The 17,017-nt window shown below is 41.6% G+C and overlaps 1 protein-coding gene across 1 annotated transcript in view; it reads right to left on the bottom strand.

The window, feature by feature from the left end:
- Window positions 1–9,196: 9,196 nt before the first annotated feature.
- The window catches only part of znf652 (zinc finger protein 652), an 86,707-nt gene continuing 78,886 nt past the window's right edge, over window positions 9,197–17,017 (bottom strand). The window contains 2 exon segments of the mRNA XM_063037067.1: window positions 9,197–12,400; window positions 16,593–16,737. Of these exon segments, the coding sequence (XP_062893137.1) occupies window positions 11,928–12,400; window positions 16,593–16,737 (618 nt within the window). The 3' untranslated portion in view covers window positions 9,197–11,927.

Here is a 17,017-nt window from a genome sequence, read left to right as displayed (position 1 = left end):
CATGCGAGTATATTTCCTGTAACGTCATAGGATTTTATCTTGTTAAGCAGCCTCATGTGTGGCACCTTATTGAACGCCTTCTGAAAATCCAAGTAAATGACATCCACTGCCTCTCCTTTGTCCATCCTGTTTGTTACTTCCTTGAAGAACTCTAACAGATTTCTTAGGGAAGATTTCCCTTCACAGAAACCATATTGACTTTGACTTCTTTTATCATTAGTCTCCAAGTACCTTGAAACCTCATCCTTAATAATAGACTCCAACACTTTCCCAACCTTTGAGGTTCGGCTAACCGGCCTGTAATTTCCTTTCTTTTGCCTTCCTCCCTTCTTAAAGAGTGGAGTGACATTTGCAATCTTCTAGTCCTCCATGACCATGCCAGAATCAAGTGATTCTTGAAAGATCATGACCAATGCATCTGCTATCTCTTCAGCAATCTCTCTCAGGACTCTGGGATGTAGTCCATCTGGTCCAGGTGACTTTCAGTTTGCCTAGTATTTTTTCCTTTGTAATAGCAAGGGTAGCAATGGCACTCACTCTGCTCCCTGGCACTCATGGACCTCTGGCACACTGCTAGTGTTTTCCACAGTGAAGACAGATGCAAAGTACTTATTAAGTTCATCTACCATTTCTTTGTCCCCCATTACTACCTCACTAGCTTCATTTCCCAGTGGTACAATAGCAACTCTCAGCTCCCTTTTACTCTTTATATAACCGAAAAAACTTTTATGACACTTAAAGGATTGACGGTGGATATGCAATGGCAAGCATTTAAAGGTTGCATGGATGAACTACAACAATTGTTCATCCCAGTTTGGCAAAAGAATATATCAAGGAAGGTAGTGCACCCGTGGCTGACAAGAGAAATTAGGGATAGTATCAATTCCAAAGAAGAAGCATACAAATTAGCCAGAGAAAGTGGCTCACCTGAGGACTGGGAGAAATTCAGAGTTCAGCAGAGGAGGACAAAGGGCTTAATTAGGAAGGGGAAAAAAAGATTATGAGAGAAAACTGGCAGGGAACATAAAAACGGACTGTAAAAGCTTTTATAGATATGTAAAAAGGAAAAGACTGGTAAAGACAAATGTAGGTCCCCTGCAGACAGAAACAGGTGAATTGATTATGGGGAGCAAGGACATGGCAGACCAATTGAATAATTACTTTGGTTCTGTCTTCACTAAGGAGGACATAAATAATCTTCCAGAAATAGTAGGGGACAGAGGGTCCAGTGAGATGGAGGAACTGAGCGAAATACATGTTAGTAGGGAAGTGGTGTTAGGTAAATTGAAGGGATTGAAGGCAGATAAATCCCCAGGGCCAGATGGTCTGCATCCTAGAGTGCTTAAGGAAGTAGCCCAAGAAATAGTGGATGCATTAGTGATAATTTTTCAAAACTCTTTAGATTCTGGACTAGTTCCTGAGGATTGGAGGGTGGCTAATGTAACCCCACTTTTTAAAAAAGGAGGGAGAGAGAAACCGGGGAATTATAGACCGGTTAGCCTAACGTCGGTGGTGGGGAAACTGCTGGAGTCAGTTATCAAGGATGTGATAACAGCACATTTGGAAAGCAGTGAAATGATCGGACAAAGTCAGCATGGATTTGTGAAAGGAAAATCATGTCTGACGAATCTCATAGAATTTTTTGAGGATGTAACTAGTAGAGTGGATAGGGGAGAACCAGTGGATGTGGTATATTTGGATTTTCAAAAGGCTTTTGACAAGGTCCCACACAGGAGATTAGTGTGCAAACTTAAAGCACACGGTATTGGGGGTAAGGTATTGGTGTGGGTGGAGAATTGGTTAGCAGACAGGAAGCAAAGAATGGGAATAAACGGGACCTTTTCAGAATGGCAGGCAGGCGGAGATAAGTGGGGTACCGCAAGGCTCAGTGCTGGGACCCCAGTTGTTTACAATATATATTAATGACTTGGATGAGGGAATTAAATGCAGCATCTCCAAGTTTGCGGATGACATGAAGCTGGGTGGCAGTGTTAGCTGTGAGGAGGATGCTAAGAGGATGCAGGGTGACTTGGATAGGTTGGGTGAGTGGGCAAATTCATGGCAGATGCAATTTAATGTGGATAAATGTGAAGTTATCCAATTTGGTGGCAAAAATAGGAAAACAGATTATTATCTGAATGGTGGCCGATTAGGAAAAGGGGAGGTGCAACGAGACCTGGGTGTCATTATACACCAGTCATTGAAAGTGGGCATGCAGGTACAGCAGGCGGTGAAAAAGGCGAATGGTATGTTGGCATTTATAGCGAGAGGATTCGAGTACAGGAGCAGGGAGGTACTACTGCAGTTGTACAAGGCCTTGGTGAGACCACACCTGGAGTATTGTGTGCAGTTTTGGTCCCCTAATCTGAGGAAAGACATCCTTGCCATAGAGGGAGTACAAAGAAGGTTCACCAGATTGATTCCTGGGATGGCAGGACTTTCATACGAAGAAAGACTGGATGAACTGGGCTTGTACTCGTTGGAATTTAGAAGATTGAGGGGGGATCTGATTGAAACGTATAAGATCCTAAAGGGATTGGACAGGCTAGATGCAGGAAGATTGTTCCCGATGTTGGGGAAGTCCAGAACGAGGGGCCACAGTTTGAGGATAGAGGGGAAGCCTTTTAGGACCGAGATTAGGAAAAACTTCTTCACACAGGGAGTGGTGAATCTGTGGAATTCTCTGCCACAGGAAACAGTTGAGGCAGATTCATTGGCTATATTTAAGAGGGAGTTAGATATGGCCCTTGTGGCTACGGGGGTCAGGGGGTATGGAGGGAAGGCTGGGGCGGGGTTCTGAGTTGGATGATCAGCCATGATCATAATAAATGGCGGTGCAGGCTCGAAGGGGCGAATGGCCTACTCCTGCACCTATTTTCTACGTTTTCTATGTATCCTGCTTTATATTATTGGCTAGTTTGCTCTCATATTTCATCTGTATAGCTTTCTTAGTTGCGTTCTGTTGGATTTTAAAAACTTCCCAATCATTCAATTTCCTACTCACTCTTGCTACCTTATATGCCCCTTCCTTTTATGCAGTCAACTTCCCTTGTCAGCCTCAGTTGCCTATCCCTGCTGTTTGAGAGCTTCTTCCTCTATGGGACGTATCTATCCTGCACCTTGTGAACTATTCCCAGAAACTTCCGCCATCTTTGCTTTGCCATCATCCCTGCCAATATCCTCCTCCAATGCACCTGAGCAAGCTCCTCTCTCATGCCTCTGTAACTTCCTTTATTCCATTGGGATACTAACACATGTGAGTTATGCTTCTCCCTCTCAAACTGCGGTATGATTTCAATCATATTATGATCACTGCCTCTTAAGGGTTCTTTTATGTTAAACTCCCTAATAAGTACAGGGTTATTACGTAATATCCTTTCCCCGAGTAGACTCAAGCACAAGCTGCTCTAAAAAGCCATCTCGTAGACATTCAACAAATTCCCTTTTGCGATCCAATGCCAACCTGATTTTCCCAATCCCCTTGCATATTGAAGTCCCCCATTACAACTGTGTCATTACCCTTGTTACATGCCTTTTCCAGCTCCCTTTGCAATCTCAACCTCACATATTGACTACTACTTGGATATGATTCCCATAATGCTGTTTTTATACTTGCAGTTTCTTAACTCCACCTACAAAGATTCAACATACTCTGACCCTATGTCACCTCTTTCTAAAGATGTAATTCCATCCCTTACCAACAGAGCCACACCACTGCCTATGCCTTCCTCCCTGTCATTTTGATACAAAGTGTATCCTTTGATGTTAAGCTCTCAACCATGACCTTCTTTCAGCCACAACTCAGTGACGCCCAAAACATCATACTGACCAATCTCTAATTGCACTATGTGTTCGTCCACCTTATTCTGAATGCTATGTGCATTTAGTCCTACATTCTTTGTACTTCTGAATTTTGCGTCTGTAGTACAATTTAACTCTTTGCTCTGTCTGTATTTGTACCTAATCATTGGCTTGTCCTTCCTTACATTTGTGTCACATCCATCATCTACTTGTAAACCTGCTGGCTCATCCTCAGCTCTATCACACTCTATCACCATTCTCCACCATATTAGTTTAAACCACTCCCAACAGCTCTAGCAAATCTGCCTGCAAGAATATTGGTCCCCCTTAGATTCAAGCTTGTCATAGATTGTTTCTCCAGTAATATTTGTTTTTAACTTCTTACAAAAAGGAATCTCTTCATAATTTTTTCCATTTTTGATAAACTGTGCATATGCTATTAGCAATGCTTCATTGTCTCACACAGTTGACTCATCCAGTTGTATCCCAAATTCTGCTTTTTGTAGCTCTGTGCATAGCTGATACTCAAGGTCTTCACTCACTTCGTCAATATGATGAGCTAGAGTTATTACTCAGAAGAATTGATTTTAAACTACTGGTATTAACTTTGAGAACAGTGGTGAAAACTTCTGATAGAGCAGGCATTACAGTATTAATCTTAATACAGTATGAGATTCTCCATACTTTGCCATCATTTTGGAAATATTATAAGAAGCAATTACACCACTATCAAGGTCATTTTTAGCTTTCCTGGGAAATGACCCAAGTGTGCAAGGCTTTTCAAATGGTTCTTTCATCTTCTGGAACTGAGTAATACCATGAGTAACCTTTTCAGGGTGTCTTTTACAGAAGTGTTCCTGCAATCTTGATGGTTTCATGGCTTCATTAGACAGTACAGTATTACAAATAAGACACATGGGGCGTTGAAGATCTGACGGGAACGGAATAAAATCATACTCCAGGTATGTCCCATTGAATTCAAGGCTTCACCGCCTTCAGACTCATAGAAATTGCGTCACACGTCATTAATGGGGGTAAACTCAAAATAATCTGCAGATGCTGGGGTCAAAGCAACACTCACAACATGCTGGAGGAACTCAGCAGGTCGGGCAGCATCCATGGAAACGATGAGTCGACGTTTCGGGCCGGAACCCTTCGTCAGGACTGTAGAGGGAAGGGGCAGAGGCCCTATAAAGAAGGTGGGGGGAGGATGGGAAGGAGAAGGCTGGGAGGTTCCAGGTGAAAAACCAGTAAGGGGAAAGATAAAGGGGTGAGGGAAGGGAGGCAGGGAGGGGATAGGTAGGAAAGGTGAAGAAAGAATAGGGGAAAACACAATGGGTAGTAGAAGGAGGTGGGACCATGAGGGAGGTGGTAGGCAGCTGGGGGAGGGAGCAGAGTGACAAAGCCTGGTGCGGCCTCCCCTACATCGGTGAAACCCGACGCAGATTGGGTGACTGCTTCGTCGAGCACCTCCGCTCCGTCCGCCAAAACGGACAGGATCTCCCAGTAGCCACCCACTTCAACTCTGCTTCCCACTCCCATTCAGATATGTCCATACATGGCCTCCTCTACTGCCATGATGAGGTTAAACTCAGGTTGGAGGAGCAACACCTCATATACCATCTAGGTAGTTTCCAGCCCCTTGGTATGAACATCGAATTCTCCAACTTCCAGTAATTCCCTCCCCCTATCCCTATGTCATTCTGCCCCCTCCCCCAGCTGCCTACCACCTCCCTCATGGTTCTGCCTCCAAATCCATTGTGTTTTCCCTGTTACGTACCCCATAACTGGGTTGCCAAACCAACAGAAATAGTTGGAGTCTGGATTACTGGAACTAAGAAAGTTTTATTAAAGAAATAAGTAACACAGTACTCTAATCATAAGGATATAAATGCAACAGATTAGCAATGATAAAACACTCATGTACACAGAACTAGGATAATAGGAATCAATCAAGCTCTATCGCAGTCTAGGGGTAAAATGATCAGTCTCAAGTGACGCAGAGTTCAGTTCAGCTTAGTACAGTTCGCAGTAATCGCTTTTGTGCCGTTGGAGAGAGAGAGAGAGAATATGCAAATTCTGATTCAAACAGACCTTTGTTCTTCGCAGTTAGCTTTCGGGCGAACCCTTTTAATGTCTTCTGTGGTCACCGACTGTGACCCCTCCATTCCGGATACGACCATTCTTCCGCGGTGAACCCGGCACCCAGGCAAGGGCGGACACACACACCAGGTTCCCGCCGTTTGTACCCTTTTCACCCTGTGCGTCTATGGTCGGTTCTCGTCACCAGACCTCTAAACTCCACCAACTTGTGGGGGCACACCGCTGTTCCAGGGTCTCGTTATCTCGTGATTTCATGGTGTCTGTCTTGCCTGAGTGAACCTGTTCCTTTTATCCCCCTGCTGGGGTATTGCCTGTCCATCAAACTTCAAACAGTTCAGGTTCAAAGCAACCGGTCAATACTCGGAACTGTGTCTCTTTTCGTTAATCTCTCTCCTCTCTCATTAACATTTTGAACTCTTCTCCATTTGTCTCTCTTATCTCTCTCATCAGCATTCAATCTTCTGATAACTTGGTTTTTCGTCACATCCCCTATTCTTTCTTCACCTTTCCTGCCTATCACCTCCCTGCCTCCCTTCCCCCACCCCTTTATCTTTCCCCTTACTGGTTTTTCACCTGGAATCTACCAGCCTTCTCCTTCCCACCCTCCCCCCACCTTCTTTATAGGGCCTCTGCCCCTTCCCCCTACAGTCCTGATGAAGGGTTCCGGCCCGAAACGTTGACTTATCGTTTCCACGGATGCTGCCCGACCTGCTGAGTTCCTCCAGTGTGTTATGGGGGTAAACTAATGCCTATCAGATGTTGACAACAGCAGCAAGTTGACATGGATGGAACGATGGTAGCAGCACGCAAAGGAATGGTGAGGCGAAGATGAAGATGATCACAACAGAAAAAATTATGTTGATAAGGATTCAGATTGGAATCTAAATGTTGGTTCGGCAAGCTACCTTTACACTATTACAGTTAGCGTGATTAACCAATCATGTAAAGTCTCATAATCCCCAAAGATGACTCTTGACCACACATATGAAGCAGATGTCGCTTTAAACAGCTCAAGAGGAATACTTGGAGTTGGCAGGTTCACTAATTGGCTCTATTTCACCATTTGGTTCCGGCCAGCGCTGTATCGTTACACAATAGTTTTCCATAGATCTGTAGAGAAAGTTGAGAGGGTTTATTTGACTTATCAACTGTTAAATTGCATGAACTCATTCCGTGCCATGAATCAAGCGGAACTGTTGGGTACCCTGGTTGCTAATTTATGCATCACTAATATCTGTTTGGTTGGTAAGGTTGGATGAGATTGCTGAGTTTCAGGCAGGTCTGACAATGAGTTCTCACTGCCTGCAGAGCTATGGTCCTTTCTGTGTTCCAGTGCCCCATTTTTTTTTTGGAAGTGCCTGCTCTACTAACGGTCAGTCAGGTCTATTGCCTCGAGTTAGGGTTCGCTTACCACTCCCCGAAGACTTCTATTTCCCCTAACTCCCCCTTAGTGGGCAGTACCGCCCTTTTTGGGAATCACTGACCTAGAGCTTTTCTTTTTTCACTTTCTCTGATTGAAGCCTCAGAGAGCTAAAGCCTCAAAATCACCACTCAGACGATAGCCGCTGCGCTTGCCTCTGTCTTCCTTACATTTGCTTTTGCTAATCAATCTCAAATGCTGATTGATCACTGGTCAAAGCACGATTCAGCTGCTCGGATCTGCCATTGCTGTTTTCTATTCGGTCAGTGGACCTGAGTGAAATCCCCTCCTCTTAAAATTCTGATGTCTGGATTGGGCATTGGTCAGGGGTCAATTATTAGACAAGCCACGATGTTTTGAGGGTGCACTATTGTTAATTACTTTTTCTGGCTGATGAAAGTGAAACTGTGTCCTGACGAAGGGTCCTGGCCTGAAACGTCGACTGCACCTCTTCCTACAGATGCTGCTTGGCCTGCTGTGTTCACCAGCAACTTTGATGTGTGTTGACTGCGTTTGAAAGAAGATTTTGATGTTTTGCAATCAAGAAATAGAACAGTATGTGTGTTGACAACAAACAGCAACAGTATCAGAGTTGTTCAGGAACATATTACCAAAATACTATCATGAAGCACATTCTTAAATGTACAAAACTAAGCTGAGGCTAAAGTTGAGGAGATGGAAGAAAATTTTATTGAATTAAAAAGAGACAGGAATTTGATTTTTAAGAAACCCTTTCATCACTGAAGTGGTCCATTGGAGTTTGTTAACATATTCAAATAGATTTTCAGAAGGGAATCAACAAACTTGTAGTAGGTGTTGTGGTTTTCTTACAATGTGGCCACCCTCTGGGTCAATGTGTGTTCTAGTCACTCAGCCATAGGAAGGATGCCATTAAGCTGTAAAAAGGGTGAGAAAAGATTCACAAGGCTGTTATCAGGACTGGAGTGCTTGAGTTATGTAGGAAAGGCTGAAACTTTCTTTCCCTGGAATGGAGGAGGTTGAGGGTTGACCTCATTGCAGTATACAAAATCATTAGTCGCATAGAAAAGGTGAATGTTCATAGTCCTTTTCCCAGGGTAGAGGAGCTTAAAACTAGAGGACATAAGACTAAGGTGAGAGGGGAAATATTTAAAATGGACATGAGAGCAACTTTTTCCACACAGAGTGGGTAAATGGAATGAGCTGCCAGAGTAAGCTAGTGTACAGAGCAAATCAGGGTTACAATTACTGACATTTGGACAGGTACATGAATAGAAAAGGTCCAGAGGAGGGGTTCATAATTTTTTTTTATTCAATGGATCCCTAGCATTAACCCAGGGTGTCTGTGGAACCCAGGTTGGGAACCCCTGGTCTAGAGGGATACGGACCAAATGCAGACAAATGTTATATATCTACAAATAGATAAGCATCATGACCGGCATGGACAACCTGTGCCAAATGGACCCGTTTCTGTGCTGTATGACTATCTACGGAAGAGTTCAAGTACCTACATAGGTCTCATTGGTCATCTGGAAAAAAAAATGGCAGTAACTTTGATCCTTGATCCAGCAGACTGCCTCAGAAACTAAAGAAAAGGCAGAAACATGTATCACTACAAACATCCTGAATTGCTGATTAAATGATCCACCTTGGCTTCTTTTTTAGTTCCACAACATCACAGATGCCAGTCTCCAGGCAATTCAATTAACTCCACATGGTACCAAGAAATGCCTGAGAACATTAGATACCATAAAAGCTACAGAATCAGATAGTGCAATGGAATCATACCTGCAGTACTTTTGAATCTGTGGTTTAAAATTAGCTGGCTAATCAATCTGGTTAATTACTGACCCCTCTCCCCACCCCCAAAGCACCCACACACAAACTCTACTCTCAAAATAACAGAAGTTATTGTTGACAAAGCTATCAAGTGCATTTAACCTGTTCACTGTTTAGATTGTGTCAGGATCACTCAGCTCCATATCTCATTACAACCTTTGTCCAACCATGGCCCAAAGAAATGAAATTCTAGGTCAGCTAAATGTTGCTTGACTTGGAGGAAACATTTGACTAAATGTAGCATCAAGGCTCTTTTGTAAAACTGAAGTCAATGGGAAAATATTCCAATGGACAAATATGGTTGTGGTTGTCAGAGGTCAATCAATTCCAGTCAGAATATGACTGCAAGAGTTTTTCATGTTGACGCTGGGCCAGAATATTGTCTGCAGCTTCATCAATGTTCTTACTTCTATCATAGAAACATAGAAAATAGGTGCAGGAGTAGGCCATTCGGCCCTTTGAGCCTGCACCACCATTCAGTATGATCATGGCTGATCATCCAACTCAGAACCCTGTACCAGCCTTCCTTCCACACCCCCTGATCTCTTTAGCCACAAGGACCATATCTAACTCCCTCTTAAATATAGCCAATGAACTGGCCTCAACTGTTTCCTGTGGCAGAGAATTCCACAGATTCACCACTCTCAGTGTGAAGAAGTTTTTCCTAATCTCGGTCCTAAAAGACTTCCCCTTTGTCAGAAATGGGCCTGTTTGATTATGATTGCACAATGATCAATTCTATTTCCTATTTCCTCAACAAACCCTGCCTATTTGCAGCAAGACTCTGATGACATTCAGGTACAGGCTGACGTAGTGTGTAAATAGAATGACCTACTGTAGTATCAGGAAAAGGGGATCAAACCACTTACCCCTGACATTCAATAGTATTACTATCACAAAGTCAAACATCCATTACTATCCTGAATGTCATTAGAAACTCAACTGGGCCAGCCACATAAATATCATGACCACTGAGCAGGTCAGAGACTGCATATCCTGCTGTGAAGACCTCATCTCCTGATAACACAAGGTCTTTCCACCATCTAAGACACAAATCGGAAGCATACATCCAGGCAAGTGGAGAGTGAGGCAGCGACTCACTTCTCCTTTCTCAAAGGCAATTAAGATCAGGCTACACCCTGACACTGAAAATAAAGAGCAAAAAAAGCATAAGGTAGTTGTACTTACTTTCATCACCAAGGGCAGTCTTGGAAATGGCCCTTTAGCGCATTGAGTACATGCTAAACACAAAACACCCAATTGTATTAATCCTACACTAATTCCATTTTATTCTCCCCACAGTCTTATCAACTCCTTCCAGATTCAACCACTCACCTGCACACCAAGGGAGAATTACAATGATCAAGTAACCCACCAACCTGCATGTTTTTGGGATGTGGAGGTGAACAGGCGCACTGTAACAGGAGCATATGTGGACTCAGAGTGAATGGGTAAACTTCAGACAGACAACAACTGAAGTCAGGATTGAACCTGGGTCACTGAAGCTGAAATTGTTAGCTCTACCAGCTGCATCATTCTAATCTTGTTAGAAATGAGATGTAGTTCATTAAATGGGTAAAAAGAAGTAAATTGATTTTGAAGAAATGGAGCTGGTATGATATATAATCGGCAAAAAACTAAAGTTGTGTGGTTCAATCAGAGTTATTGCCCACATTCATTTGAAAGCACAATTATATCCATTTATAAAGAACTCATGAATTCCTAAACTTGTGATGTTAACAGATATCATGCATTGTTTAAAACTGGTAATTAACCTGAATTTCCTCATGAAAACTAAATAGAGCCAATGAACGTAACATGGTCTCTCTATTGCTCAATGAAACATAAATACAGTACGCTGTGTTTGGAACAAGGAGTGTACATAAAATAGATCAGTTTGCAAATACTAATGACACTGAATTTATCTCCAAAGTATCTTTCCACCTCAATTTGTTTTGCAATTTGTACCAATGAATTTTTGATAATGCAAAGAAATACGTCTGTCCGGATAAGTTCCAAGATTGAACATCATCTGTCTGGTTTTAAAAATATGGCTTACCTGCAAAATATATCAACTTTTTAAACTGACATTTTTGGAATAAATATGCTAAATACAGTATCAGTAAAATTGAACTTCATGTATACAACAGCAACAGGAACAAAAATATCAATAAAATGCATAATGACAAACATTTGTATTTTAGAACTGCTTCTAGATTTTCTACATAGACATATAGAAACATTTATTTTTAGTAAAAGTATTAACAGAACTTTTCAATAATGCTTCATATGGATAGGTTAGGCTAGACATAGCCTAGTGTTAATTGTTAGCTTCAAAAATCATTGCAGCATATTCTCTTGAATCTCACAAGAGATGCCATTATTTAATTTAAAGGATTAAAATTTCCCACAATATTTAATCAATGCAAAAGAATAAGCATACTTTCTTAATTCAAATAATATAATCCAAGATTAATAAAAAAACATATATTAACAACAGATATGAAGTGCCAAAACTGGTTATATCTAAATTTAACAGGTTAAAACCTTGGTTCACTGTACAGAGACAGCTTAGTTATCTTAAATAATGAAATTAACAAAATTTGAATTGCTGTTCAATGGGCTAGTCTTCAATAGGCTCATCTTCAATAAGTACATCAAAATTTAATAAAAATAATCTTTGTAGTTCACTTTAATTACTCCGTCTTTGTTTTGCAGCTTAGTGCACAATTAACAGGAAATCACCCAAACTTTGGCGCAGCTGAATGGAAAGTTAAAACAATTCTCAGTGATGGTGGCTTCCACCTGTTGCAGTGTTTTTCTCAGAAATATGGTGCAGAAAAGTGCTCTCACTTTGACATCTGTGATTCACTGCTTCAGCACTGAAAAGGGCTGGTGGTGGTGGAAGGTGTGCAATGGTTGGAAGGTGTGTATGGTGATGGAGATGCAGATGAGAAAGTGGATGGGGCATTGGCCGCAGAGGAAGTGAACTGAGAGAGCTTATGGTGACTGGTGGAGGTGAGGAAGTAGTTGTGATGGCAACAGAAGCAATGATAGCATTGGTCGGGAAGTTAATAGGGCTGGTGACTCGGAAACACTTCTCTTTGTGAGCCTTCAACATGTTGGAGAATCGGAATCGTTGGCCACAGACATCACAAGGGTACGGTTTCTCTCCGGTATGAGTTCTGCGATGACGCTTCATGTTTGGTCTGCTTGTGAAACTTTTTCCGCAGATTTCACAGATAAATGGTTTTTCACCTGAAAAGCAAATTAAGGAGTTACACAAATAAATATTTAAATATTTCAAGTTTGCTGTTGACTATAAGTAGACTGATTGGGGCAGTAAAAAGATAGAATGGATTTATCCAACTTTATATGGACAGAGTATTGTTAGGTAAATCTCCATGTTGAGTGGATGTTCTAATATAGTTATAATGACAATCTGTCAAGGTCCACAACTGTATCCAATAGGTTTTGCTCATTTCTGCATCAGTGAAATGAACTGGATAGACTGACTTCTGTAATGGTGTTGATATCAGAGAGTGAGATGGTCTATTCATTCAGCACTCCTGTGTGCAGAAGCTTACAAACATTCTGTTCATAGTTTTTGCACTTGCTTGCTCATTTTGCTGCCACTGAGGGTGTTTATGGAACTGCCTTTCTCATTGTTTAATAGTCTATCCATAGTTAACAGTGGATGTGGCAGAATGGAGAAGTTTGATTTGATCCACTATTTGAAGTATTGTTTAGCATCCATCCACAGCAAGTCACTTCTGCTGTATAGCAATCTACAATCCTATGTTGTAGCTTCACTAGGTGCCTAATTTTTAGACATCTCCTATGAGTACTCCTCTGAATTTCTTATGCCTTGGTTCAATTTTAAGAGTGGAATGAGGGATAATCAAGACAATGGGTTTACAACTAGGATGAAATACAATTCTGTTGCTTTAATTAATTGCTCACAATGCTTTATGGATCCTCGGCTTTGAGCAGTTAGGTCGCATATAGTATGGTATTAATCTGATTAAACATAATGCAGGACATCTATGGTGTGAATGTAGGGCCTCTTCTCAAGAAGCTTGCTGTTGTGGCCACATGTGCAAACATATTATTGCATGTTATTGCAAACATACAATTTATCAAAGACATCAAAGTTTAAAAATGTTTGCAGCAGTCACTGTGGAAAATGCAAGATATGAACAACTCACTGATTTTCTGAAATTCTGTACCTGCAGCATATGATCTTGGTGTAATTTTAAATTATTTTCTAGTTTTTGCCAACAGATTTGCATGTCTGTAGGACAGTACGAGTTTATATATGTGTATATATGTATGTATTTATTTATTGAGATACAGTGTGGAATAGGCCCTTCGAGCCACACAGCCCAGCATCCCCCGATTTAATCCTAGACTAATCATAAGACCATAAGACAAAGGAGCAGAAGTCGGCCATTCAGCCCATCGAGTCTGCTCCGCCATTTTATCATGAGCTGATCCATTCTCCCATTTAGTCCCACTCCCCCGCCTTTTCACCATAACCTTTGATGCCCTGGCTACTCAGATACCTATCAATCTCTGCCTTAAATACGCCCAATGACTTGGCCTTCACTGCTGCCCGTGGCAATAAATTCCATAGATTCACCACCCACTGGTTAAAAAAATTTCTTCGCATTTCTGTTCTGAATGGGCGCCCTTCAATCCTTAAGTCATGCCCTCTCGTACTAGACTCCCCCATCATGGGAAACAACTTTGCCACATCCACTCTGTCCATGCCTTTCAACATTCAAAATGTTTCTATGAGGTCTCCCCTCATTCTTCTAAGCTCCAAGGAATACAGTCCAAGAGCGGACAAATGTTCCTCATATGTTAACCCTCTCATTTCCGGAATCATTCTAGTGAATCTTCTCTGTACCCTCTCCAACATCAGCACATCCTTTCTTAAATAAGGAGACCAAAACTGCCCACAGTCCTCCAAGTGAGGTCTCGCTAGCACCTTATAGAACCTCAACATCACATCCCTGTTCCTAGACTCTATTCCTCTAGAAATGAATGCCAATATTGCATTCGCCTTCTTCACCGCTGAGCCAACCTGGAGGGTAACCTTAAGGGTATCCTGTACAAGGACTCCCAAGTCCCGTTGCTTCTCAGAACTTTGAATTCTTTCCCCATTTAAATAATAGTCTGCCTGTTTATTTCTTCTGCCAAAGTGCATAACCATACACTTTCCAACATTGTATTTCATTTGCTACTTTTTTGCCCATTCTTCCAATCTATCCAAGTCTCTCTGCAGACTCTCTGTTTCCTCAGCACGACCGGCCCCTCCACCTATCTTCGTATCATCAGCAAACTTAGCCACAAAGCCATCTATTCCATAATCCAAATCGTTGATGTACAATGTAAAAAGAAGCGGCCCCAACACGGACCCCTATGAAACACCACTGGTAACTGGCAGCCAACCAGAATAGGATCCCTTTATTTCCACTCTCTGTTTCCTGCCAATCAGCCAACGCTCCATCCACGTATGTAACTTTCCCGTAATTCCATGGGCTCTTATCTTGTTAAGTAGCCTCATGTGTGGCACCTTGTCAAAGGCCTTCTGAAAATCCAAATATACAACATCCACTGCACCTCACTTGTCTAGCCTACTGGTAATTTCCTCAAAAAATTGTAATAGGTTTGTCAGGCAGGATTTTCCTTTAAGGAATCCATGCTGAGTTCTGCCTATCTTGTCATATGCCTCCAGGTACTCTGTAACCTCATCCTTGACAATCGACTCCAACAACTTCCCAACCACTGATGTCAAGCTAACAGGTCTATAATTTCCTTTTTGCTTCCTTGCCCCCTTCTTAAATAGCGGAGTGACATTTGCAATCTTCCAGTCCTCCGGAACCATGCCAGAATCTATTGACTTTTGAAAGATCATCGCTAATGCCTCCGCAATCTCCACAGCTACTTCCTTCAGAACACGAGGGTGCATTCCATCTGGTCCGGGTGATTTATCAACCTTCAGACTATTCAGCTTCCTGAGTACTTTCTCTGTCGTAATTGTGACTGCGCACACTTCTCTTCCCTGCCACCCTTGAGTCTCCGGTATACTGCTGATGTCTTCCTCAGTGAAGACTGATGCAAAATACTCATTCAGTTCCTCTGCCATCTCCTTATCTCCCATTACAATTTCTCCAGCATAATTTTCTATCGGTCCTATATCTACTCTCACCTGTCTTTTACTCTTTATATACTTGAAAAAGCTTTTAGTATCCTCTTTGATATTATTTGCTAGCTTCCTTTCATAGTTAATCTTTTCTCTCTTAATGACCTTCTTGGTTTCCTTTTGTAAGGTTTTAAAAACTTCCCAATCCTCTGTCTTCCCACTAAGTTTTGCTTCCTTGTATGCCCTCTCCTTTGCTTTAACTTTAGCTTTGACTTCTCTTGTCAACCACGGTTGCATCCTTTATCCATTCGAAAATTTCTTCTTTTCTGGAATATACCTGTCTTGCACCTTCCTCACTTTTCGCATGAACTCCAGCCACTGCTGCTCTGCCATCTTTCCTGCTAGTGTCCCTTTCCAGTCAACTTTGGCTAGTTCCTCTCTCATGCCACTGTAATTTCCTTTACTCCACTGAAATAGCGACACATCAGATTTCGGCTTCTCGTTTTCAAATTTCACAGTGAACTCAATCATGTTATGATCACTGCCTCCTAAGGGTTCCTTCACCTCAATCTCTCTAATCACCCCCGGTTCATTACACAATACCCAATCCAGTACAGCCGATCCCCTAGTGGGCTCAACAACAAGCTGTTCTAAAAAGCCATCTCGCAGACATTCTACAAATTCTCTCTCTTGAGATCCAGTGCTGACCTGATTTTCCCAATCCACTCGCGTGTTAAAATCCCCCACAATTATCATAATACTGCCCTTCTGACAAGCCTTTTCTATTTCCTGTTGTAATTTGTAGTCCACATCCCTGCAGCTGTTTGGAGGCCTATAAATAACTGCCATCAGAGTCCTTTTACCCCTGCGATTTCTTAGCTCAACCCATAAGGATGGGACAATTTACAATGACCAATTAACCTACTAACCGGTATGTTCTTGAATTCTTTATTATGCAAAAGGAAAACAACTACAGCACCAGGTTTAAACATCATCATTTTGTTTTGGTCATACTGCATCAGTGTCACGTTAACTCATACATGAAACTGATCTTTTTTTATTAGTCTTGTTCTTGATAAGTCAGAATATGTCTACTAAAGAAACAAAGTTAGGTTCCACCATCTCTCTTGACAATTTAAATGCCAATCTCCCCCAGCAGTATTTGTTTGGAGGAAGCTTGCTTTCTGAAATACTCACAAAGTAGTCAAGTTGATGACAATCAATTACATAAAGCACACAGATATAAAAATCCTCATTAGTAACAGATATAAAATGTTAGTCAAAGGAGGACATGCTTACCAGTGTGAGTCTTCATATGCTCATCAAAATACTGTTTCATATTAAAATCCTTGCCACACCACTGGCACATAAATTGTTTATGACCAATATGAATACTCATATGAGAACGAAGTTGATACTTGTATTGAAATCGTTCATCACAGTTCTGAAATGAAAATTTGAATAGTCAGTATTGTATAAAGATAAATCGCATGTTTGAGTTTCATGGTCCCTTCAACAATCATGTTCGAAGCCAGTAATTTACAATTACTCAAACTTTGTCAAGATGTTTGTAGCTTCATATAAATTAAAACTTTGAGCATGACATAGCACAGCATGCAATAATTTAAAAAAATAAATACTCATTTTAGTTAACAACATACATCAAAGTTGCTGGTGAACGCAGCAGGCCAAGCAGCATCTATAGGAAGAGGCGCAGTCGACGT

This window comes from Mobula hypostoma, chromosome X1 (assembly GCF_963921235.1).
Source record: "Mobula hypostoma chromosome X1, sMobHyp1.1, whole genome shotgun sequence".
NCBI lineage: Eukaryota > Metazoa > Chordata > Chondrichthyes > Myliobatiformes > Myliobatidae > Mobula > Mobula hypostoma.
This window is presented reverse-complemented; position numbering and strand designations above follow the sequence as displayed.